Genomic DNA, 27,997 nt, shown 5'->3' on the forward strand with positions numbered 1-27,997 from the left:
TCGCTTTGACATGCAATGTAAGAACGTATCAGTCAATCAATTTGGCGTAAATCTGCGTTTCGTCATCGCCAATATGATAAGGTTATACAATTTTGCATAAAAAACACATTTCTGGATTATGTTGTTTATTTATATGCAGTGAAGACAACATTTGACGGGGGAACGCTTACAGCCAGTTGTAGTGACAGAATATTACCATGTATACTGTACAGCACGATTGTATTATGTTGTACATCTTACTGGCTGAACGTGCTGTTTAAGCCCTGGGTGTGGGTTGCTATACGTCTCTCTTTAGCTTCCTTCCTCGTGTTTCGTTCTTCAAACTCCAGTCTGACAAAAGAACGCAGACAATAAATGTGACATCCGCTTGACCTAAAGTAATGTCAGTTGAATACTAAACACCCTTCACAAACTCTCTGAAAAGGCCTCATCGGGAAATATAGCTTGTGCATTGTCTTTCTTACGCCCTACCCCACTCATTCTCTCTGTCAGTACCAGTCGAGATATAGAGTTTAATCATTGTATGCCTTACGTCTCACCATGTTAAACCCACCTGTTTTGAACTGTCCTTTCGATAATCATCTTGGTGATCAACTCACTGCCACTGTCCAGACATAGAGTTAAATCATTGTATGCCTTACGTCTCACCATGTCAAATCTTCCTGTTTTGAACTGTCCTTTCGATAATCATCTTGGTGATCAACTCACTGCCACTGTCCAGATATAGAGTTAAATCATTGTATGCCTTACGTCTCACCATGTTAAACTCACCTGCTTTGGACTGTCCTTTCGATAATCATCAACTCCATCTTGGTGTTAAATCAACTCACTGCCACTGTCCAGACTGTCCTTTCGATAGAGTTAAATCATTGTATGCCTTACGTGTCACCATGTTAAACCCACCTGTTTTGAACTGTCCTTTCGATAATCATCTTGGTGATCAACTCACTGCCACTGTCCAGATATAGAGTTAAATCATTGTATGCCTTACGTCTCACCATGTTAAACTCACCTGTTTTGAACTGTCCTTTCGATAATCATCTTGGTGGTCAACTCACTGCCACTGTCGATCACTCGAAACTTCCCAAGTCGCTTTGGCTCCTGTGATGGAAGAAGAAGATATAGGATTAGTAGAAGTTAATTACGTACCTCTAAATAGATTGCATCAACATGTGACACTAGGTTTTCGTTGTTACTCGTGTAGTGTATAAAACTGAAGTGGGATAATGGGGCAGCTTTGTTGCTGAACGGTAAACATATCACAACGAGGTCGTCCCTCGACTCTCCACATGGGTACAATGTATGGCTAGAATATTGCCATTGTCATTGAACGTATGAGCCTAAACATACTATTGCAAAACACATGTCTACATAGTAATTTTGTGGAGGACAGGTTTTAACACTCTTAAGAATTATTTTACAGCGTTCTTCTTGGACAATCATTTCTGCGTTTAATTCCCATCCCTGGTGGCTTGAGGTGAGTCAGAAAGCTAACTATACCCCTTCATGACAGACATGTATCAAGTGATATGACGTACCCTGTAGGGATCCTCTCCGTTAGGCCCAGTCTCCGTCGGGGTCATCCCGTGACACACAACGTCCACCTGAAACCAGTAGCCACCCATCGGTACCCATGCACATATAACGCTCATATTCCTGTACCTAATAAAAAAGTGTTCCTCTCGACTGTTTTTCTATGGAAATTACCTTTCCATAATTCTAGTTTCTTACCTGTAACTGATTCATAATTTCTTTGGTGACAACATAAGGACATTTACATTTTAAGTGTTTCATGAGCTTCTTTTTGAGTTACCTGATGACGACACTCATGAAAACTGCTCATGAGCTTCCTTGTGGCGACGTACGGGCACTTACCTGGAAGTGTTTCATGAGTTCACTTGTGACGACAAATGGAGCTCCCATAATGACATCCGATACGTACTGAAAACAAATATTTCAACTGCTACCTATGGTGTATAAGATTCATATTAAAATTGTAAAAAAATATTTACGCATTCAGAGCTCACAGGTTTAACAATGTTTTGTGTGGCTTATTCATTGGCGTCCACTTGTGTGGAAGCAAAAGCCAAACAGATACAGGTCATAAAACGTTGGTACAAACATGACAGCCTATTTAGTCTTGACTTTTAGACGTCTTGTTCTGTATTCAGGCTATAGAGAACAGCAACCAATGCACTAATGCACGTGTCACCATTGCCAGGAAGAAATTTGCAGAGATTTACATTCATCAGTATGAAAGGTAATATGGCCGTTTAATATTGTCGATATGTCGGAGTCCATCTAGTCACTGTTGATCAAACCTGTCCAAAGGTTCTTTAAGGCGTTAGTGTTCCGTTTCTTATCAGTTGTGTTCGGTGTAAACTTGAGGGAAAAACGGTTCACATACGCCCTGGTCGGTACCGATGGACTCAGAATGACAGAAAAATAGAGTATGACGTTAGGTCACTTTAAATAATCACTATACCCAAAATCCAAATTTTGAAACGAAACTGAAATTTACTAAAGCCACGTAGTCTGTACAAGAGTTCCAATATTAACGAGTGTATTAGGAGAATACAAATATATTTTAAACTGAATCACACTGCTGAAATCGGATAATAAACTGATATGATTACAGTGGAGATTTCAATACAGTTGCCTCATTGAACAAAACCACCTAGCAACAGAAATAAAGCACCAGTGTACCACAAACAATGGGGACGAGGAAGGTCGCATACCATAAAGGAGGAACCTAAATAAATTAGGATAAATCTCGAACAAGGAAAAACATGTACTACATGCCTATGATCTCATCAGTATTAAGAGTAATATTTAGAGTAAAGAATATTGAGTTAGTTTAACGGTTAGTGTTTGCACGTTCAAGCAATTAGATAAAATAGAAATTTGCACATGGAAGAATGTTGTATGACACCAACAAACCACAAAGAAATGTTATCAACGAACAATTGTATTCTGAAATCAACTAAGTTTACACGTCGATAAAATTACCTCAAAAGAATTACAATGCTTAAAAAATAGAGTGGCAGTGGATATTCAATGGTAGTACAATTACGATGGTCATATAGATTATTATGGCAGTAGTAATAGCATCAATGATAAGGTATCATCAAACGCCTGCAGAGTTCATGAAATGTGAGAGATAACATGCATGTGCTTGTCCCCCTAACATAGTGTAAACACATTTTACTGCCTTCATAAAGCATATATTTTATTCACCCTTACTTGGACAGGACTGGTAAACGGGCATCGCTTATCTAACCATCGATCTTTATTACATGACATGATTACATTTGTGTAGACATCAAAAGGCCCATGTCAAGAGACAATACAAAATATATAGTGCGAGGATATGAGTATCTCTGATTCTCTGGGAATTAGTGAGTGAGTGCTTTCAGTTTTATGCCGCACTCAGCGATATTCCAGCTATATGGCGGCGGTCTGTAAATAATCAAGTCTGGACCAGACAATCCAGTCATCAACAGCATGAGCATCGATCTGCGCAATTGGGAACCGATGACATGAGTCAAACAAGTCAGCGAGCCTGACCACCCGATCCCGTAAGTCGCCCCTTACGACAAGCATGGGTTACTGAAGACCAATTCTAACCTGGGTCTTCACGTGTCACGCTACCAGTAAAGAAATTCGTGAGATCTATTTATCCAGAATTATTTCCACCAATAATCTATCAAAAAGCAAAGCTTTGAGGTTATTGTCTGACTTACAAGTATAAGTGTTGCTTATATTTTAGCAATAAGAATTATCAAATTTGCAACATTGTCCATTGTATGACTGTAACATTGCAATCAACGCTTACAACATGCATTGTTTAATATACTGCGATAGTAGTTGTACTTTCTATACAACATGTACATTGTAACGTATGCTGAAGCAGTTCCCGTATTGTACCAATTCAGTATGTATATATGTTTAAATCTATATATTTCAACACTGTGGGAAACCAAAGAAACCTGGTAGGTACAGACCTTGACAAAAGTATCTGAAGAACAGGTTTTCCAGCTTCCGAACAACGTGAACAGGGGAGATAATTCTATGTATGGGTGTAGATATCAGCACCGTTATCAAGCAAGCCAGGTGTAGCCTGTTTCTGTATGTCTTTCATACTATGGGCAGTGGTGTGATCTATTTCCTGTACATATGTCACACGTACCTGTAGTGAGAAATATCGTCGTTTTATTTCGAGATGGCAGAAACGAGACGTGTATGATTGTGAAATACATCTGTTTTCCTGTAATATATACTTCTGTTTCAGTTATTGTCCCTTCCTATGTTTACTTGAAACATATATTGTCCCTACGATTCCTTATAGATGATGTACACCCGATAGAATAATACTGGGTCGACCGGGGTAACACGTAAAGCCATGCTCTGGAGAAAAAGCCCAGCTTCATCCAAGGATGTTTCTTCGATTCAGTGCTGTCAATTCACTACCATCATTCCACTGGTCGTGGTCGGGGCAAAACATCATTATCTCATGTTTTCGTGATATATAACAGAACCGATTACCCGTGGGGCATACCTCCTTGACCGGCACCCAGGTGCTTGTCTCAATGCCCGTGATACTCAAGCCAAAGCCCCACGTATGATTTATATGAGATTTATTTTTTATCAATAGGCCACTCTTACATTTCTTAAAATATTTAGACAACGTCACAAAACAATGTCAAAATAAGTATGTCAGTTTAGATTCTGATATCCTCTGTATGTCAATTCACAGTCTTCTTTGGGTCTTCAGGGGCGTAGCAAGTCAATTTTTTCGTTTACGCCCGATAGTTTGCAAAGCTATTTATTCAGATAGTATTGAGGACTTGCCCAACCTTTTTAGCAACAATTATGGGCATTTTTTATAATGGTAGCTACGCCCCTGGTCTTTTAAACATGGCTGAGACGACACAATTTCGCCATTACTACATTTCTAGGACAATCATTAGTGTCAGCCGAGCTGGTAAATGCACATGTATCATCACGTCACAAGGTACGTGGGGGTCGCAGTGTCACAGTTCACAGTACTGAGCAGGGAGCGGTGGGTAGCCTAGCGGTTTAAGAGTCCACTCGTCACGCCGAAGATCCAGGTTCGATTCCCCACATGGGTACAATGTGTGAAGCCCATTTCTGGTGTCCCTTGCCGTGATATTGCTGGAATATTGCTAAAAGCGGCGTAAAACTAAACTCACTCACTCAGTCAGTACTGAGCAGAGTGGAGCAAGGTATCGCATGACCAGTTTGACTGTATTATTCCTTGTCCAGTTACTTTCAGCCAGTTTCGATGGCAATAAGTCTTAAATACTACGATGATTAAGATGTACATGACAAATAGAACGCTGAGCTTTGAAATACCATTGTGTTTCTCCTTCCATAACCTGATGATGCTGATATTGTTTTGGACAAAACGTAAGTTAATCATTTGTACACCTCCGTTTTAAGATACGTTGGGTTTTCCTGGTGTTTGCACATACACTGTCTAGCATATCACTAACAGAGCAGCGCTGAGAAAAGGCTGGTGACCCCTTAAGGAGCGAGGCCGAGCGAGGCCGAATATGACCCTTGGTTTGTCACAATAACGCTCGTAAGATTCATTGAAGTTGCAGCCGTTACAATCACTATGGGTTTTTTCATGTTCACGTGACACCCCAATAACTGAAATACAATTGTCAGAGAGCCGAAATGACTCACTAACTCACAGCAGTCTCACCTTGCAGGCCAGGACGCTGAGTGTCCTCTCATGCAGGTTCATCACTGGGTTGCCTGAACCCCCGCAGCTGCTGACAGTCTTCCACAGACATGGGAAATAGATGAATCCTTATTACAATGGAAACACTACGTGGCCTGTCAGGAACTGTTCTGGGATTTGTTTAGACAGGAAGTGTTCTGGGATTTGTTTAGACCGGAAGTGTTCTGGGATTTGTTTAGAGATTAGTCATTGTTTCAGCTACATATGCAAAACCAGATATTTGTTGAATAATAAACTATGAATCATTAACATCAAAATACCTTACAATAATGCAGTTTACAGAGATTTAAAGAATAATCTTTCCAAAGAATGTTCTGAGCTGGGACAAGCAATTTTTTCCAGCCCAGACCAGACGAGCAATCAACGATTTCTACACACGGTATCTGGGTGTATTCCTGTAATCAGTGAATTCTAAGCGCATTAGTACTCAAGTAGTCAGGGTGTGTTAGTACTCACGGTGTCTGGGTGTAATCCTACAATAAGGAAGTCACCCTCTGCTGCGGCCTTCTCCAGGAAGTCAATGTGGCCTGCATCTTCACTAAGGTCAAGGTTTGTAATGATAAAGCAGAACGTGTGTTGACTGGGCCCAATGTAGTCCTGTCAAGCATAATATTCCAGAAAACATCTTGCTTCTGATAGCACCGAGTTACCAAAACACACTACGCTGCTTCTGCCAAGGTGATTCAAGTGGGTTTTCGACTTCTGTGTTATGGGGCAGCGCTGTACATTGTCCCTACAGAATCATTCACAGTGTTGTGATATATATAGACCTGATGCAGTTAGACAGAAAGATCTGGAAAGCATATTCTAGAATCACCTGCCCTTGAATCTAGAAATAACTTACGCGAACAAATATATTAGGAGAGAGGAACGGGTGTGATGGAAGAATTATGTACACCAAAGACCCTCTTCTACCCGTCGAGCAGACAATGGTAACAACCACCACTACAACTCACTCACGAGATAGACCACCTGCAGTCGAGCAGACAATGCTACCAACCACCACTACAACTCACTCACGAGATAGACCACCTGCAGTCGAGCAGACAATTGTACCAACCACCACTACAACTCACTCACGAGATAGACCACCTGCAGTCGAGCAGACAATTGTACCAACCACCACTACAACTCACTCACGAGATAGACCACCTGCAGTCGAGCAGACAATTGTACCAACCACCACTACAACTCACTCACGAGATAGACCACCTGCAGTCGAGCAGACAATTGTACCAACCACCACTACAACTCACTCACGAGATAGACCACCTGCAGTCAGAGCAGACGATTGTACCAACCACCACTACAACTCACTCACGAGATAGACCACCTGCAGTCGAGCAGACAATTGTACCAACCACCACTACAACTCACTCACGATTATACTACAACTCACTCACGAGATAGACCACCTGCAGTCGAGGCAGACAATTGGTACCAACCACCACTACAACTCACTCACGAGATAGACCACCTGCAGTCGAGGAGCAGACAATCGCACTGATAGACCAACCACCACTGCACACAGCTCACTCACGAGATAGACCACCTGCAGTCGAGCAGACAATGGTACCAACCACCACTACAACTCACTCACGGGATAGACCACCTGCAGTCCGAGGCAGACAATTGCTAGCAGCTACCACACTACAACTCACTCACAGGATAGACCACCGCAGTCGAGCAGACAATGCTAGCAACCGCCGCACTCGCTTTCCGAGGCATGATAACGCAGATAGGCAGACAATTAAACCACCACTACGTGCTCACTTTCACGGGATAGACCACCTGCAGTCAGGCAGACAATGCTAGCGAACCACCACTACAACTCACTCACGAGATAGACCACCTGCAGTCGAGCAGACAATTGTACCAACCACCACTACAACTCACTCACGAGATAGACCACCTGCAGTCAAGCAGACAATTGTACCAACCACCACTACAACTCACTCACGAGATAGACCACCTGCAGTCGAGCAGACAATGGTACCAACCACCACTACAACTCACTCACGAGATAGACCACCTGCAGTCGAGCAGACAATTGTACCAACCACCACTACAACTCACTCACGAGATAGACCACCTGCAGTCAACGTTCTATATCGTCATTCTAAAAGTACAGATACACATGCTGTTTGAGAGGTTTCACAGCAAGTTGATCAGCGCGTGCCATTAGTGGAAAACATCGACCAGCACAGACAAGACATATGGGAGCAAATGATACCTGGAGTTTTCTGTTGGGAATAAGTTTTGCTGAAAAACACTCCAAGGAAAGCGTTCATGGACATAGCTTTTTAAAATCAGATATACAGGTCCATAGACCTTTTGCTGTTATTGGACTAGAGCTCCTACATGCTCAAGGATGTGTATGGTTAACAACGGCATTACACGATACACGTTGTCGCTAGTCAACTGGTCAGTGAACCTGTACTTCATAACCTTCAGTTCTGTTCGATGCCTACATGAGCTATGTCATGTGAATGTCTCGAAAGAGAGGGTGACCTATGTTAGAGGATACGGAAGAGATCGAAGGCGCCGTCAACGTACACGACCTTGTCACCAGGCTGAGGAGCGTTCCCTTCACTGAACTCATGTATCAGGCAGGTGGAAGTCAGGAAGCTCGACACACCAGTGCTGCCCGCTTTCTGCAAACATCAAACGTTTTCAAACATTTCAGTTCCCCCGCTGAATGAATATATTGTGTCGGACATATCCGTGCACGCACCCAAACACAACTCGACAACATCTTTACACAGACATGTCCGTGCACGCACCCAAACAAAACTTGCCAACATCTTCACACAGACATATCCGCATACGCACACAATCACAACTTGCCAACATCTTCACAAAGACATATCCGTGCATGCACCCAAACACAATCCAACAACATCTTCACACAGACAAATCCGAGCACGCACCCAAAAACAACTCGCCAACGTCTTAACACAGACATATCCGGGCACGCACCCAAACACAACTCGACAACATCTTTACACAGACATATCCGCATACTCACTCAAACACAATCCAACATCTTAACACAGACATATCCGCATACGCACACGATCACAACTCGACAACATCTTCACAAAGACATATCCGTGCATGCACCCAAACACAATCCAACAACATCTTCACACAGACATATCCGAGCACGCACCCAAAAACAACTCGCCAACGTCTTAACACAGACATATCCGGGCACGCACCCAAACACAACTTGCCAACATCTTAACACAGACATATCCGTGCACGCACCCAAACACAACTTGCCAACATCTTAACAAAGACATATCCGGGCACGCACCAAAACACAACTCGCCAACATCTTAACACAGACATATCCGGGCACGCACCAAAACACAACTCGCCAACGTCTTCACACAGACATATCCGTGCACGCACCCAAACACAACTTGCCAACGTCTTCACACAGACATATCCGTGCACGCACCCAAACACAACTTGCCAACATCTTCACGCAGACATATCTGGGCATGCACCCAAACACAACTAGCCAACATCTTCACACAGACATATCCGTGCATGCACCCAAACACAACTTGCCAACATCTTCACACAGACATATCCGTGCACACACCCAAACACAACTCGACAACATCTTCACACAGACATATCCGTGCACGCACCCAAACACAACTTGGCAACATCTTCACACAGACATATCCGTGCATGCACCCAAACACAACTAGCCAACATCTTCACACAGACATATCCGTGCACGCACCCAAACACAACTCGACAACATCTTCACACAGACATATCCGTGCACGCACCCAAACACAACTTGCCAACATCTTCACACAGACATATCCGTGCACGCACCCAAACACAACGACAACATCTTCACACAGACATATCCGTGCATGCACCCAAACACAACTTGCCAACATCTTAACACAGACATATCCGTGCACGCACCCAAACAACTTGCTAACATCTTCACACAGACATATCCGGATGCACACCCAAACACAACTTGCCAACGTCTTCACACAGACATATCCGTGCACGCACCCAAACACAACTAGCCAACATCTTCACACAGACATATCTGGGCACACACCCAAACACAACTCGACAACATCTTCACACAGACATATCCGTGCACGCACCCAAACACAACTTGGCAACATCTTCACACAGACATATCCGGATGCACACCCAAACACAACTTGCCAACATCTTAACACAGACATATCCGTGCACGCACCCAAACACAACTAGCCAACATCTTCACACAGACATATCCGGGCACACACCCAAACACAACTTGCCAACATCTTCACACAGACATATCCGCATACGCACGCAAACAAAACTTGCAACCATCTTCACACAGACATATCCCTGTTACCTTCCAGTAGGCGGTTGTATGGGTGTTTGGAACCTGTGTGGTCGCTTGCAAAATTCTGTGAACAGATCAGTCCAGTCGTTTTTCATAATGAGATTTCACTGCATTTATTGTGAAATATAGGCAGAATGGATACCCTAATGTTTAAAACGCTAAAATGATTTATATACATAATTAGTTTTTGTATTAAGTAGCATTCTGTTAAAGTGAACATCACAAATAGTTCAGTTTGTCGTTTAGCTGACAGTGGTCTGCAAATTCAATTCAATTCTTTATTCATGTGAAAGTAGATCATTGGACCATGATACATCATTTTATATTAGCAGCCTTCAGGCTGCAACGACGACGATTGTTAGCATAAAATATGAACATGGCGAGATTTCTTAAAACCAGAGGAGTACCATTACACATCAGTCGGTTTAATTTACACAAGGTCGGATGAGTGAAAATATCACTGGATCAGACAATGCAGTGATTGACATCACGAGCATCGATCTACGCAGATGGGATATGATGACATGCATCAGTGACGTCAGCCAACCTGACTACCAGATCCCGTTAATCGCCTTTTACGACAAGGCCAATGCTGAAGCCCAAAATTAACCCGGGTCTTCACGGGTCCAACTCAAAAATACACATGTGTGGGGAAAGTACAAGATTGTAGCTTTCTCGTCACAGCGGTGACGTTTATGATGTCGCTAGCGCTCCTGCTGGTTGGGTTCGAAAGCAAAACCAGAGACACGACATCATTCAGAACTCGTCAACCTGTACAAGGAGCCAAAGTAAACATGGCAGCATCATGCTCCGCCTTGGCGATGGATGTTAGTGAGGTTTTGTCGGTGTCCTTGATTTTCTTGTGTATGATGTTGTACACATATTCAATCAAATATCTGCCATGGTTGAGTAGGAGAGTAGGATATGAATACAGATTATTACACGAACAAGTGTGACATATACGAAACGAGTGTGAAATTTCGTATTGTGCACGTGTTTCGTATAAGTCATGACACACTTGTTCGAGTGTAATAATTTCATTATTATCCATTTTATTTATGTACATTTGTGCAGTAAGACACGGTAAGCAAGTGTGACGCCCCTCTTCAGAAACAATGGTTGCTAGGCAAAAGTGATATGTGAAATATATGACACTGAATATGTTTCACCATAAGGGTAATAATTGTCTGTTTTGACTCTGAACGAGATGCATTAACATTAACTCAACATTAAGTATTCTAAGATGCTTCGGTGAAAGATCAAAGGCGCCGACGATACTTTATCACAAGATAATGTGCACTTTTTGCATTACGTCACAATGTATTTACGTCACTGCGCCATTCTAGTCTGCCCCTCGTAATCGAACAATTTGGCATTAAGTCACAATGTAAGCCACGTCACGTGGCATGTCAGTTGTCATCGCCTCGTACAGCCTCCTACAGTAAACTACTGTTGCATTCCGGTTCTTGGTTTGCAGTTGCTTCACGCAGCTAACATCACAGGTGGAAATATTACGTTTATGTTTTACGATGGTTAAAATGTGTCAATTAGACTCACACGTTTTCAGCGACACGGTAACATTCGCAATGTTTACATTCCCACAATGCAATCGTGGAATGTCGCTTGACTACTCAGCTTCATCTGGATGTACTGATCTAAACATACGTTGGTAGTAGAAATGCGACGTTCACATGGTTTACGTTAATCACAGATGTAATTAAAATAATTTAGAGAAGGTATTTAATCCGAACGTAAACCGTCCATCCAGTCCCCTTTTCTTTGTCTCATATGACGCCCATTCTGACCCCCATTCTGACCCCCACATACTTCTCCGACGGAATATATGCAAATATGAATATATGTATCTGAGGAAATCTCACCTTTCCACAATATCTGTGGTAGATATGCCATCCAGACGGTTACACTTGCTGTCAATGAATAATGTAATGTATTGTAAACGTTCATCAACATCAACCAGCTCCATCAGCAATCATGTAAACATAACTTTTGTCACACGAATGACTGAGTGAATACTGAACAATATTTCCCACTTTGTGTGGGAGTTGAATTTAAGTAACTCCAGAAGTGCCGCCCGTGTTAGGCTTTTACCAATTTGGCAAACCTATATTAACATAATCTGGACGAATCTAAGTTTTAAGCCTTCGAGTTTACAGTGCACAAAGGGACGCAACTCTGCGCCCAGTGCTATCTCATACATACGTGCTAAGGCGGCTGTAATCCTTAATTCTTAATTTATTCATATAGAAATAACGACAATAATGTTGAATGGATTTCATTCAATCCTAATCTGAACCATGGCAGATCAAACAGGACAATATACTTTTTTCACAAAAGTTTCCGACAAATTAGTCAGAACCGGTCGAATTGTTGCCTGTTGTTTTACTTATGTGTTCAGGGCATCAGTGGTGGAACTCACATATATCTTTGTGCAGCCTTCACTTCTCCATACGAATCTTTACCGTCACCATTGGTCGCAAACTCATCTTCATGGAGAAAACGTCAAGTTAAATAATTGAATGTAACATATGTTATGTTTGGCATTACACTTTCTTGGTAAACTACAAATTCTAGTGCACTCTCAGAGTAAGCACCTTACTACTTACACAGAGTCAAACCCATTCAGCCACCGCAGCTTCCACAAAACAGAAGTCAAGAAACTGGTAAATGTGTAAAAATTGCCGAAAGCCATTAATAGCAATGCTTTTCAGAAAGTAATCAATATAAGATATGCATTACTCTGGATAACACTTTCTCCGTGAAGTACACATTCTTGCACACCTATGCGTTGAGACCCAACCGGGATTCGAACCCAGCCAAAATGTTGTCCAACCCACAGGCCCTCGTGTCTTTGCGAGGATTAATTTAAAAAATATATATATAACAATGTGAGATGACCCCCGACTCGAAATGCTTCAAAACCAAAATCAGGGTCAAAATCGGGTTTCAATCGACATGCAGAAATAATAATAAAGAATTGGTAGGTGTGATTAGTGGTGATCGATAGGCCAATCATCCATGATTATGTTTACATTAAGTTTTAATCGATTGCATGCGATGGTAGCGTAGCGATCGGCAAAGCAGGTGGGTGGGGTGCACCGAAGTGTCCGGCCTTGTCATGATGTATTATACTCTTTTTAATCCTCGCAAAGACACGAGGGCCTGTGGTCTAACCCCGCTCTGAAATTGGGGGTTCAAACCAAAACTCAACCAATACAATAAATACAATTTGTGCGTTACAAAGGAAAGGTAATCCTAGATGCTTTTGACCACTTTATAAAAGGCTTTGTGTATTATATCATTGAATGTTTTTTTGTATGGCACACGGGCCAACCGCCGTCATATAGCTGGAATATTGCTGAGTGCGGCGTAAAATTGAACTCACTCACTACACGAGCCAATATATTTCCAGACTCTATTGAGATAACTATCCCATCAGTATGGTCATAGTGTTTCATGTCTAGCTCTTCAGCTGCATGGGTCGGAAAGTCACCCTCCCATGGCTAGCTCGTACAGCTGGGCCGGAAAGTAACCCTCCCATGACTAGCTCTTCAGCCGGGTCAGAAAGTAACCCTCCCATGGCTAGCTCTCAGAAAGTGTCAACCTCCCATGGCTAGCTCGGGGTCAGAAAGTAACCCTCCCATGGCTGGGCTCTTCAGCCGGGTCAGAAAGTAACCCTCCCATGGCTAGCTCTTACAGCTGGGTCAGAAAGTAACCCTCCCATGGCTAGCTCTTCAGCCGGGTCAGAAAGTACCCCTCCCATGGCTAGCTCTTACAGCTGGGTCAGAAAGTAACCCTCCCATGACTAGCTCTTTCAGCCGGGTCAGAAAGTAACCTCCCATGGCTAGCTCTACAGCTGGGCCGGAAAGTCACCCTCCCATGGCTAGCTCTTACAGCTGGGTCAGAAAGTAACCCTCCCATGGCTAGCTCTTACAGCTGGGCCGGAAAGTCACCCTCCCATGGCTAGCTCTTACAGCTGGGTCAGAAAGTAACCCTCCCATGGCTAGCTCTTCAGCCGGGTCAGAAAGTAACCCTCCCATGGCTAGCTCTTCAGCCGGGTCAGAAAGTAACCCTCCCATGGCTAGCTCTTACAGCTGGGTCGGAAAGTCACCCTCCCATGACTAGCTCTTCAGCCGGGTCAGAAAGTAACCCTCCCATGGCTAGCTCTTACAGCTGGGTCAGAAAGTAACCCTCCCATGGCTAGCTCTTACAGCTGGGTCGGAAAGTCACCCTCCCATGACTAGCTCTTCAGCCGGGTCAGAAAGTAACCCTCCCATGGCTAGTTTCTTACAGCTGGGTCGGAAAGTAACCCTCCATGTCTAGCTCTTACAGCTGGGTCGGAAAGTAACCCTCCCATGACTAGCTCTTACAGCCGGGTCAGAAAGTAACCCTCCCATGACTAACTCTTACAGCCGGGTCAGAAAGTAACCCTCCCATGGCTAGCTCTTCGGCTGGGTCGGAAAGTCACCCTCCCATGACTAGCTCTTCAGCCGGGTCAGAAAGTAACCCTCCCATGGCTAGCTCTTCAGCCGGGTCAGAAAGTAACCCTCCCATGGCTAGCTCTTACAGCTGGGTCGGAAAGTAACCCTCCCATGACTAGCTCTTACAGCCGGGTCAGAAAGTAACCCTCCCATGGCTAGCTCTTACAGCCGGGTCAGAAAGTAACCCTCCCATGGCTAGCTCTTACAGCTGGGTCGGAAAGTCACCCTCCCATGACTAGCTCTTCAGCCGGGTCAGAAAGTAACCCTCCCATGGCTAGCTCTTACAGCTGGGTCGGAAAGTAACCCTCCCATGTCTAGCTCTTACAGCTGGGTCGGAAAGTCACCCTCCCATGACTAGCTCTTCAGCCGGGTCAGAAAGTAACCCTCCCATGGCTAGCTCTTACAGCTGGGTCGGAAAGTCACCCTCCCATGTCTAGCTCTTCGGCTGGGTCAGAAAGTAACCCTCCCATGACTAGCTCTTCAGCCGGGTCAGAAAGTAACCCTCCCATGGCTAGCTCTTACAGCTGGGTCGGAAAGTAACCCTCCCATGGCTAGCTCTTCGGCTGGGTCAGAAAGTAACCCTCCCATGACTAGCTCTTCAGCCGGGTCAGAAAGTAACCCTCCCATGGCTAGCTCTTCAGCCGGGTCAGAAAGTAACCCTCCCATGGCTAGCTCTTACAGCTGGGTCGGAAAGTAACCCTCCCATGTCTAGCTCTTACAGCTGGGTCGGAAAGTAACCCTCCCATGTCTAGCTCTTACAGCTGGGTCGGAAAGTCACCCTCCCATGACTAGCTCTTACAGCTGGGTCGGAAAGTCACCCTCCCATGACTAGCTCTTCAGCCGGGTCAGAAAGTCACCCTCCCATGACTAGCTCTTCAGCCGGGTCAGAAAGTCACCCTCCCATGACTAGCTCTTCAGCTGGGTCGGAAAGTCACCCTCCCATGACTAGCTCTTACAGCTGGGTCGGAAAGTCACCCTCCCATGACTAGCTCTTCAGCTGGGTCAGAAAGTCACCCTCCCATGACTAGCTCTTCACAGCTGGGTCGGAAAGTCACCTCCCATGACTAGCTCTTTTCAGCTGGGTCAGAAAGTCACCCTCCCATGACTAGCTCTCTTCAGCTGGGTCAGAAAGTCACCCTCCCATGACTAGCTCTTCAGCCGGGTCAGAAAGTCACCTCCCATGACTAGCTCTTCAGCTGGGCCGGAAAGTCACCCTCCCATGACTAGCTCTTCAGCCGGGTCGGAAAGTCACCCTCCCATGACTAGCTCTTCAGCTGGGTCGGAAAGTAACCCTCCCATGGCTAGCTCTTCAGCTGGGTCGGAAAGTCACCCTCCCATGACTAGCTCTTACAGCTGGGTCGGAAAGTCACCCTCCCATGACTAGCTCTTCAGCCGGGTCAGAAAGTAACCCTCCCATGGCTAGCTCTTACAGCTGGGTCGGAAAGTCACCCTCCCATGTCTAGCTCTTCGGCTGGGTCGGAAAGTAACCCTCTTCAGTTGAGCCAGGATCGAGCCTTCACAGTGACGTTCTGACATGACATAAGACTTACCTCCATGGACACAGAAGTCACACTTGTGCTTGTCCAGCAGGTCCGTCGAGGTGCCAAACGGAATGTCCTCCACAACCTGTAACCACGATCCTACATATAGCGCACTTGTCTTCAGTGGATGTTCAGTATAAAGCAAATGAGAATATTATACCAACCTATTCCTGAACGACAGTTGTAAAGGCTCCAAGTAACTTTCTCATGTCTTTGCAGACCCATCTTCAGCCCAAGAATCCAGATCACCCCCTGTTAGCAGTCCTCTCTCAGATGTATAACTCCTCTCTCAGATGTATAACTCCTCTCTCAGATGTATAACTCCTCTATAACTCCTCTCTCAGATGTATAACTCCTCTCTCAGATGTATAACTCCTCTCTCAGATGTATAACTCCTCTCTCAGATGTATAACTCCTCTATCAGATGTATAACTCCTCTCTCTCAGATGTATAACTCCTCTCTCAGATGTATAACTCCTCTCTCAGATGTATAACTCCTCTCTCAGATGTATAACTCCTCTCTCAGATGTATAACTCCTCTCCCAGATGTATAACTCCTCTCTCAGATGTATAACTCCTCTCTCAGATGTATAACTCCTCTCTCATGGATGTATAACTCCCTCTCTCAGATGTATAACTCCTCTCTCAGATGTATAACTCTCTCTCTCAGGTGTATAACTCCTCTCTCAGATGTATAACTCCTCTCTCAGGTGTATAACTCCTCTCTCAGATGTATAACTCCTCTCAGGTGTATAACTCCTCTCTCAGATGTATAACTCCTCTCTCAGATGTATAACTCCTCTCTCAGGTGTATAACTCCTCTCTCAGATGTATAACTCCTCTCTCAGATGTATAACTCCTCTCTCAGATGTATAACTCCTCTCTCAGATGTATAACTCCTCTCTCTCAGATGTATAACTCCCTTTTGCCTGAAAGTGTTTTCACATCGCTGACACCTTGCATGGATTATCATAGTGTACCCAAGAGCCCTTCAAAATCAATAGCAGCTTTACGAAGAAAATATCAGTAAGTGATATAAAGTCGACATTTTTCTGATATATTAAGAGAGAGGTTTGATGTACAGAATGAGTAAATATTTCGACTTGCATTTTAAAAAGAGAAGAATTTGAAAGACATGTAGCCTTGTTGGGGTTTGTATATAAAGGTCATGATCAGTTTAACATAAGCTGAAGTGTACATAGAACATGGAGTTTACATGACTTGATTCAAAGACGCTAGGACAACGCCTCTCCCAGATCCTAGACTCAATTTAACTAGTGTCTTATGTTGCCAAAGAGTTAAATCTAGCATCATGTGTGATTCACCAATTCGTGACAATCTTTATTATAACGTACTCTCTTTAATTGATATTTGTTGTTTTTACAATTGCTAGTGCTCAAATACGAGTGGTAGACCTCTAAATTCAATGTTTTGCCACACTGACACATTATACGTAAACATGGTATATTTTGCCAAATTACGTACCTCGTCGACCCATCTGATAGAGCTGATCATTCTCCTTCTCTCCACCTCGGTGGTCAGCGGACGGCCTTTGTTCGTCGTGATGTCAGCTAAAACAAACTACATATGCCAATTTTCTGACCACTTCGACTTGTGGAAAGCACAATCACTGTCTAATATATTCAAAATAAATTCACTGTAACTGCGAATAGTTAAAGGCACAATGTCACCTATTTTCAACAATATTTTGGCTTAATTCAGGGCATATGCGCTCACATTAGCTTCCTACTGATGCAGTAAAGACTTATTATCGTTTACGACTTGCCTGAAACCGATAATTGAATTTATGATTGTAGCAAGGTTACCTATATATGGCAGAAACTCCAAGATTGGCTAAATGATAACTGGATTTAAATTTAAATTTCACTAGACAACAAATTCTTCTTGATTCCGTCATAAACATAACGACCCAATTAATGTGATCCTCATCCTTTCAAAAGTATTGTTTTTAATCGTAAAACATCAAGAAATATGCCAACATTTCAGTTTATTTTTGAAAGACTTACCCAATATTACAATTTAACCAAATATGCAGCTATGTTATGCCCCAGAATCGACGCTTTTTACAAATTCTGGTCGGCATGTCACAACCTGTTCAACGACTGATTTATTTTGTATTGCCATTGCTACATGCTCTGTATAACCTCTATACAGAAGTAGCCCTCTACCCTGCATGTTGGAGCCCATGTGTAACTGTAAAAATGGTATGAAAAATAAAAAACTATTTAAAAAAGCTTCCAAACACAGAACACTTGCCATTTATGGAATGTAAACAATCGCTCCGTATATCGAAAACTCTCGCAAACAGTGTTGTCAGTGTTTGCCGAACTTTTATCACAAGTTGTGCGTAGGATATTCGTAAAGTGCACTCTAAGGGACATAACTCAATGGGGTTCGCTTGGAAATACTATTCGGCCTGTAGAGGGCGCGAGAGTCGATTTAATGCAACGTTGCATTCGAACTTTTTAATTTAATATTGTAATCTAAATACGTAATTCTTTTTGGAATAGATTATATGGGAGCTTCTCTGAGGGTTGATTGTTAGTATTATTGAGAGAAACGCATTTTGTATTTTTAGAGAGGTGAGGTGAGGTGAAATTGGGTTTTACGTCGTGCTTGAGAATATTTCGCTCATATGACGACGTCCATGCGTGTGTATGTGTATGTGCGGCTGCTTGAACTACTGGGCCCAGACTTAAGCTGGTTTTATAGTGCTAGCCCACTGAGATACCATGCCGCAGTGAAGCATGAATACCCCACTCAGACACATTATACTGACTCCGAGCCAACTAGTCCTTGTTGTACCCATTAATGCCGAGCGCCAGGCAGGGACCAACAAGTACCATATTTTAACGTCTTTTGGTATGACGCGGTCCGGGATCGAACCCGCGACCTTCCGCTCTCCGGGCGGACGCTCTAACCACTACACCACGGAGGCGGTCGTATTTTTAGAGAAGTATGGTGAGACATTGTGCCTTTAAAGAGCATACAGATTTTGTTGTTCAGCGGGACGTAATATGAAAGGAAGTGTTGTATCCGTGGTATCATAAGTCGTTAATATTTAATATGGGTTCATTCAGGTTTTCGGTTACAGTACCAATATGCCTGGGGCAAGATGGCTGACGGTTAGTCGAGCATTAACTCGCACGTGAGGTTCTAGCACGTGATGCCCTTCATATATATGAAAGAGAGTTACCTCCCCTAGTACTCTATCGCGCATATACCACAGGGAGGCTGGTTGTTTTAATGACCATTTCAGGGAATGAGGGGATGTATTTTCATTTTTTCTTAATTCCCCTTATACCAGCAGCTAGACGTCGTTCATAAGGTTAGAGATCAGCCCCAGAAAACCAGACACAATGCCCAACAGACAGTAACTTATATGACTGAATCTATGAGAATCAACTAACGATTTATTATCCATATGGGCAATACAAAATTTCGGGCAATACAAAATTTCACTCTCGTTTCGTATAAGTCATATGATAAACTTGCTCGTGCAATAATCTATAAATGGGTCATTTTCAAAATTGGTAGTATTTTCTGTCCGTTCCAAATAGAAAAACTCTGTGAGTTTAAAAGGAGCTTTTTTGTTCTAGAAAAAGGTAAAGGTCATGATTTTCCCTCACCCTATTAATTACTTATGTATCAATTAAAAGGTCAATTGGTACATTTGAGCCTGCATGTTTGTATTTTTTAATAATTAAGTGTTTGAGATTTTATTTGAATAAGAATTAAATCATTTTTGAGGAGTTTGTTTTCACTGTAATAAGGAACTGAAACTCCTACTAATTTTGAAAATGGCCCATATGTTGTACAGGAAACAGTACGTACCGTCTGTGTGAAGCCCAACGACCAACTGATCCCCACACATTTTGCCCTGTCAGCAAAACATGGAAGGACACAAAGGTAAATACACAGTATGTGTTATAATCATTTTAATTCGTGTGTAATGTGTGATCTGGGACAAAGATGAGCCATACCTGAGATTCTTTCTTCTTGAAAAGCATTATCGACAATAAGATATAAACGGCAAAGTCCGGTCGGAGTCAAAGTCAAAAGCCATGGTATTATCAAGAGGAAACTGTCCATGTGTGATTCAAACTAACGATGGACGGATCCTGACACGGATAATGGATGTGGTGCTACGGACCACAGGGCTCTCATTGCGCTACCGAGAGGCAGACAAATATCATGGCCATCTAGTCGGTCAGCATTTACACAAACAGATATTCGCAATATCAGAGAATGTCTTGAATGCTGTTCTTATTAGTATAGCAGTTTCGCATTACGAATGCACCATTCTGAAGAAGATCGTAGTCCAATAACTTTGTGCAACTTGGAAGGTTATCTAGTTAGTATCCATGTGGACGGAAATACATGTACTAATGCCAAGAAAAACGAAACGAATAATGCATATATTTTCTGAATAACGTAGGGGGGGCTGTTTTCGCATGAAAATATTCATAATGTTTACTAAAGTTACGAAACTGAAACTGAGTCTTTCCTAAATATTTGCAACATTACAAAATTTAGATCATGATAGCAGGTGCTAACAAATTGAAATAGAATCAGAAACATAACAAAATTACATTTGCATGTGTATGATAGTAATCACATTTACATAAATTCGTGAACTCTTCACACGGATGTTATGTCAAACATATAAATGTTTCATGGTATAAGCCCATTTGAAGTCTCAATTCAGGAGACTTTGGCCCACTTTCACAAAGCGATCTTAGCGCTATGACTATCACCTATCTATGTTAGAGTGTGGGAGTCGCTTTGTGCAACCGAACCCTGAACATTTAACATATGCAGAAATAGGTGACACCTACCTGCCTGAGAGCGTTAGCGTGGCCAGCGTGGACCATGTCAAAGCTGCAACATGAAATCAGTTGGGAATAAGACTTGGTTGAGAGGGTTGGTGTATATTACACTGAAACCAACGGTCTCGTTTAACAGTGTAGGCTCGTTAACTGAAAGGTGTATGGACTATCACCAACAGAGTTACTCGTTGTTTGACTAACACAATACTTTGGCATTCTGGGATACACAAGATACGGCAATGCAGCCACCTTGGAAGAGATGCCTGAACAGTGCCAGATTGTGGAACCATAATTCTACCATCAGATGCTCTGGCACCAGTCATCAGTGAGAGGAGAAGAGCTGAAGGGGCTGAGGATTTTACATGTATAAAATATGTTACACCCAGTGTGTTTGTTTGTTTGTTGGTCTGTTTGTTTATTTGTTTAACGCTGCATTCAGCAATGTCCCAGCTGTATGACGGCGGTCTAAAATGATCGCCATTGGCATCAGTTTATGCAATTGAGATACAATCACAAATAACAACCAAGTCAGCGAACCTGACCACCCGATCCCGTTAGTGGCCCAGGGCTAGGTTGTTGTAGTAGCAAGGAATAGTTCCCATTGCCTTCAGCTTTCTTTCAAGCAGTCTTCTGGGTGACTGGTCAGCATGTTCGAAAACTGTTAGTCTTCCCACTTCATTATTCAGAAAGTAAGGCCAGAAATGCATGGAAAATGCTTTTGGCTTCAATATCAATATGATGAATTTGACACAAGATAAAAGCACATATATGATACATGTACGACTCTACCTAGTTGGATATTAAAGCTCAGATGAAAACATGCATTTGAAAGGTTGACTTCACAGGAGGAAACTTTGACATTCGTAAATATTCTAAGTACAAACTGTAGTTTTGAAATACAGACTATAATTATTCATATAGCCTCAACTAATTAAATTACATAAATGATTGTAAAAAGTTTTGGGTTTTTTAACATCTATATGTGAAAAAAGATGGAACTCTTGTAGTAGCTATATTCAAAATAATTACGTAATAAAGTCTTAATTCAAATCGCATAGGTAATCTTGTTCACCCATAGAAGTTTCACTTCGTGTATGAGCATTGAACTGGCAACATGCGACTTGACATCTCTGCAGAACAATTAATTTCAAATTTATACCAGTATTTCATACTGGAGAAACAAAGGAGGACACCTCTCGTCAGCTATGACAGGGTTTACTATAGAATGTGTAAAGCCCTTAATTTGACATATAGTCAGGTTTACAAACAGCACGAGGAAGGTTGAAACACAAATCAGTTACCTCAGGGGTCGTGTCAAAATCAAAACCAGGTAGGAAACAGAAACTTGATAGCTTTGACAAAGGTGTCATACGCCGTGCAGTTTATAAACTGTATGAACGCAAAATCTCACCGACGTGATGTGATCAAAGATACAATAAATGTCCTGTTGTAATTCCGTTAGAGTCCTCAAGCGGCAGTGATACTGACACTTGATATTTTGAGACGGTCCCTGACATGTACTGCCCTTGCGTTACATAACGCTGTCACCCTGTCTGCCTGTCAGGTGGGTCACAGTATAGTTTGTTTCTTAGAAGTGTTTCTACCATGGACCTGTTTCTAAGTTTTTCGATATTTTACGAATAATCATTATGATTAAGGAATGGTACATCGTGATTACTCATATGCCATATTAGGTCGAGGTTTTGAATCTGAAATATCAACCATTATAATTGCAAAAAAGCATTTTCCAATCATTTGTGGCCTTACTTTTTTTTTTAGTCTCATCACTCTCCCATCAAACGTAGAAAGGGAGCATTGAAACCACCATACCTGCTTCATACTTTGATCAGTGCATAGAGATTCACAATAACAAATACTATCCACTACACTGTTTGAAAAAGGATGACTTCAGCTTTCACTTTATGTTCAGTAATATTATAACAATTCCCGCCTTTACATTTCATGACTGACTGACTGACTGTGTTTGGTTTTACGCCGCTTTTAGCAATATTCCAGCAACATCACGGCGGGGGACACCAGAAATGGGCTTCACACATTGTACCCATGTGGGGATTCGAACCCGGGTCTTCGGCGTGACGAGCCAACGCTTTAACCACTAGGCTACCACACCGACCCTACATTTCATGAAGTTTGGGGTACATTAGATTGCGCTCTTTTCACAAAGGTTTCGAAGAGGGGCAAATGACTCGAGCTCAAAAGTTGTTTAATCAAGTTTACAACAATCAAGGCCCAAGCAACGCTTAAACAGGTTTTATTGTAGATATATGGACGACATCAGCGACGGTTCTGTCCGGTTCTGTTTCCTATTTTGACTCAGTGGCTCATTTTTCAGTCGAACTATTGATCTAATTGTATGTGGCGGGTTCCACTGGTAGCGCTGGATATGGTCCCCTATTCCCGACTAATTACTATTATTACTAATAACATAGATTCATAAACAAATGCTTATGACATTATCGGAATCGACCAGCAGCCTTCTCTTTGACATATGTATTTCTGTTCGTTATGGTCCGGTGGTTGCTGTTTTCGTCTCCTCCCTTGGTTGTCTGGTCCTGTGAACTTAAATGCTATTCTCTATATGATGATGCAGACTTTGAGGACGCTTTACGTGCATAACAAATTAGGGCTGTGTATTGGCAAATAAATTGTATACAATTTACAGCATAACAGTATGCCGTTTTGTCACTGAAGAACGATGGCAAACATTTGTTGTGGATGTAAGTATGTGTAGATTTTAATTTAAACCTTAAAGATAATCACAAAAACTTCATATATGTTCTTTCCTCAATACACCGGTTCTCTGAAACAAATATTGCAATAAGTATCGTTTGAAAAGCGTTCTGCGATATTCCGGTATACCGGTGGTACCGTGCAGTCCAGTATATAACTCGTACAATCACCTAATAACGGCATACCGGTAACTCGTACAATCACTTAATTCATGTCAGGCAACGGCATACCGGTGGTACCGTGCAGTCCAGTATATAACTCGTACAATCACTTAATTCATGTCAGGCAACGGCATACCGGTGGTACCGTGCAGTCCAGTATATAACTCGTACAATCACCTAATTCATGTCAGGCAACGGCATACCGGTGGTACCGTGCAGTCCAGTATATAACTCGTACAATCACTTAATTCATGTCAGGCAACGGCATACCGGTGGTACCGTGCAGTCCGTAAAAGCATATAACTCGTACAATCACTTAATTCATGTCAGGCAACGGCATGCCGGTGGTACCGTGCACAGTATATAACTCGTACAATCACCTAATTCATGTCAGGCAACGGCATACCGGTGGTACCGTGCAGTCCAGTATATAACTCGTACAATCAACTTAATTCATGTCAGGCAACGGCATGCCGGTGGTACCGTGCAGTCCAGTATATAACTTGGTACAATCACTTAATTCATGTCAGGCAACGGCATACCGGTGGTACCGTGCAGTCCAGTATATAACTCGTACAATTTTAATTCATTGGTGGTACCGTGCAGTCCAGTATATAACTCGTACAATCACTTAATTCATGTCAGGCAACGGCATACCGGTGGTACCGTGCAGTCCAGTATATAACTCGTACAATCACTTAATTCATGTCAGGCAACGGCATACCGGTGGTACCGTGCAGTCCAGTATATAACTCGTACAATCACTTAATTCATGTCAGGCAACGGCATGCCTATTGCATGTTAATCAGTCTCGTCAGATTTTGTATATTGTATTGGAGGGTTTGTTAAACTAGTGTGTACAACACTTGTTTTCGTTATCTAATTTAATTACAAGGATTGACTGTATATTTTTCGGATCTTTGAGGTATGAATTGAAAAACCAATGTGCAGGTTTTTGCACGGATTTCTACAGTTTTTCTCATTTATAATTCGCTTAATGGGGTTAAACTGAGTTACCATTTGGTATTGTCGCATATGTTAATTTTAGCGTGTACTAGCATGTAAATGCGTGGCTGATATGGAATCAGGTTCATTGCTGTTAGAGGGCAACACACTAACTCACATTCACCCCACGAGCGTTCCAGCAAATAGACACACCATGTTTACAATGATGCAGACTCGGTCTTCATTCTACCCTTTCTAACAAGTTGGCCCAGCGGTCTTCAGTTATGGCTATTTGAACAATAGTATGGGTCGTGCGAAATTGCTGTGACTAAAGATCTGTTCACATGGAACCCAATTTGCACATGTGTAAACTTGCACCCTAATGTATATTTACATGCGTATGCAAAAGCAAATTTGCTATGCGTTCGCATGAAGAAAGGGGTGTGTGTATTGTTAGGTGAGTAAACAACTTGTTGCCATGTGATCCTTCAGTCTCTAACCGTTGCCATGGAAGGATACCGAGGAAATTTAGGAGACAGTTCCCCTGTCACTTAAGTTTGGCTCTGATTGGTGGATGGTATCATGATAGAAGAATGTATGGAAGATTCACAGGCCAACAACCTGGTGGAATCATATCTACAGCATCCTTCTCTGTCCTTTTGGAAGTCTGATGCACGGCAAAGCAGTGTGAGAGTGACGGCAAGAATTCCCGCCAAACTTATAGATAGATCTTATGCAATTCCGGCCTATAAATTAGTTTTGCGAAAGTTTAGCTTTCTAGACATGTTTATTTTGCACACGTGTAAAGTAATTATGCGTTCGCATGGGCCAATTTGCTTACCATGCAAATTTGCACATGTGTAAAAGTATATTTACACCTGAGTCAAATCAGATGCAAATTTACTCCTAGTGCAAATTTGCACTGTGTGTGAATTGCGTCCACATGGACCAATTTGCACATGTGTATTTTATTTGCATATGTATGTATATTTGCATGGTGTGCAAATGGGTCCATGCGAACGGGGCTTGTACTTGTTACTGGTATGAGTTCTCTTACTTTTTCTAACTTCCGGTACAGGTCAGGTGAACAATTTGAAGAAGAAACAGAAATCAAGATATGCTCAACACATTTATCAAACAGTGAACATCAGTATTTAATACGCCATCTCATTGTTCATTAACATCTCATCTGAACAGTTGAACACGGACTGAATAGTTTGGTTGTCTGTAAAACTGTAAATCGGAGTTTTCACCCTGAAACCTTTGAGACAACACGGGGACTGGATACTTCAACAACGGGCAGTGTTCTTGTTATTATCAGTCTGACGGTGACTAGTACATATCAATATCATTCGATGAGGTTTCGGACAGCAGTGTTTACTCTCGCTATAAGTTGCGTCACCCAAGCATCGTAAATACCCAGATGGTGGCTTGTATTTACGATAGCCTTGTCTTTGATAAGTTAGTGACATGTTTTACAATGGTTCTCGAGGTCGTCGTTAAACCAAAAGTTTGTTCTTAAGCGTCCGAAAACCCACAGCACGAGGAAGCTTCAAACGCAGGTCTTAACGTTTCTGTAGGATATCATTTGTAACGGAAAAAAACATACTTAGTTCGGAGTTTTGCACGAGTTGTCAAGCGAAATCAAACTGAATAAATGCGCAAATCCGGCCCGCCCATACTTGTACAGTGTGAACAGGGATTGCTCTCATCAATAAACCAACCAGTTCCCAATACAGTGTCTTTATCATGACATGTTTTGACACGAAGGTATCATCAACATACATAAGCAACTTGACAAGTAACCTCAGTTCTTTATAACCAATCTTGCCCACTCACAGGAGATGACATATAGTTTTCGTTCAGTTACAAAAAATAGCATTAAATATGTACATAATAACAGGAAACCGCGAAGACTGCGTCAACTTCAAACCAAGAACAATACTGGAAAGACCTTTAACTTTAATACAAAAGTAATTTCAATATAGGCACTGCCATACGTTTACTTCAAAAAGCGACACCAGCAAGTGACATCGCGTTCAAGCGATTTCCCACTTTTACAACTTTTACACGCCAATATTATTGCAGTGATTTCGTTCAATGTCACTATCAAGACGAGCCAAAATGTCTGTTTCATTTCGAGTTCCATATTGAGACCTATGTTACCACTCCAGTACCATTTTTATATACTAACTTGATACATCGGATTGCAATGCATTCCCGAGCACTAATTATTGTTTAAACACAATTTAAATCTCACCACCCATCCATCCAGACACGTACAGGCTTTTACCCCGACATCCCGGTATTCCGTCTTCTCGGGGAACGCAGCAACAGGTGTGTACGGGGTGGTTGGTGTGTACAGAAGTGAGTGAGCCCGATGATGTCATGCATTTAACTAACTAATCTGTATTCTAACAATCTGACTCCACTAACGCAGTAGAACTCATTAATATGGAAATGTAAGCATTATTTCAGACGCAAGTAGAATATTGGGCGGCAGTAGGGGAGACCGGGGTCAATTTGTAACACTTTTATATATTATATATTTTGTATATTAGTCTGTACTGTGCTATTTGACTAATATTGCTTGGCAGCACTACAAGGGTCTGTATCAAGCAGGATCGCAAAGACGTTGCCATCAACAATACATCTTGCCTTGAATGTTACCAGGGAGACTATATAACGTAGATTATCCCTGATGTTACTTACCAACCAACCAATCTGTTCGTTCATTGATCCACGCATATATTTCGCATCAACTCAGTACCAAGCATCGACAGTCACCAGACAGTTTTACAACTTCAAATTTTGTATTTAAAAAATGTTTTAGAGGGCCTCTGCGCGGTCTCTTGTCCAATTCTAGACTAATTCTTGTTCTTCAAACACTTTTACGTGTGCAGATAAGGCAGAAAGACGTAAGTTCAGAAGATATTTCTTCACTTACTGTGAGTCTAGTTTCAGCACGTACGTATGATTCAACTCACGTTGTCCCACTCCCAACCCACATTTACCTGTCTGCTTTTGAATGAGCGGATTTGTTCAGGTGTCGGTAACCTGCAACATTGAATCGTTCCCATTATCAACTTTCATTTTGCA

The 27,997-nt window shown here is 42.4% G+C and overlaps 1 protein-coding gene across 1 annotated transcript; it reads right to left on the reverse strand.

The window, feature by feature from the left end:
* Positions 1-114: 114 nt before the first annotated feature.
* Positions 115-27,991, reverse strand: LOC124263221 (ethanolamine-phosphate cytidylyltransferase-like). Its single transcript, XM_046697811.1, has 15 exons — positions 27,956-27,991; positions 27,159-27,184; positions 21,051-21,093; positions 17,677-17,772; positions 16,201-16,276; positions 12,589-12,655; positions 12,032-12,079; positions 10,161-10,215; positions 8,298-8,424; positions 6,227-6,303; positions 5,732-5,809; positions 1,876-1,941; positions 1,539-1,604; positions 1,013-1,101; positions 115-330 (listed from the first exon to the last, which is right to left on the reverse strand). The coding sequence occupies exons 1-15, from the start codon at positions 27,989-27,991 to the stop codon at positions 237-239; spliced, it is 1,044 nt and encodes a 347-aa protein (XP_046553767.1). The 3' UTR covers positions 115-236.
* Between the last annotated feature and the right edge of the window lie 6 nt (positions 27,992-27,997).

Source organism: Haliotis rubra, unplaced genomic scaffold (genome assembly GCF_003918875.1).
Source record: "Haliotis rubra isolate DU_JTF1 unplaced genomic scaffold, ASM391887v1 Scf871, whole genome shotgun sequence".
In the NCBI taxonomy this organism is placed as follows: domain Eukaryota; kingdom Metazoa; phylum Mollusca; class Gastropoda; order Lepetellida; family Haliotidae; genus Haliotis; species Haliotis rubra.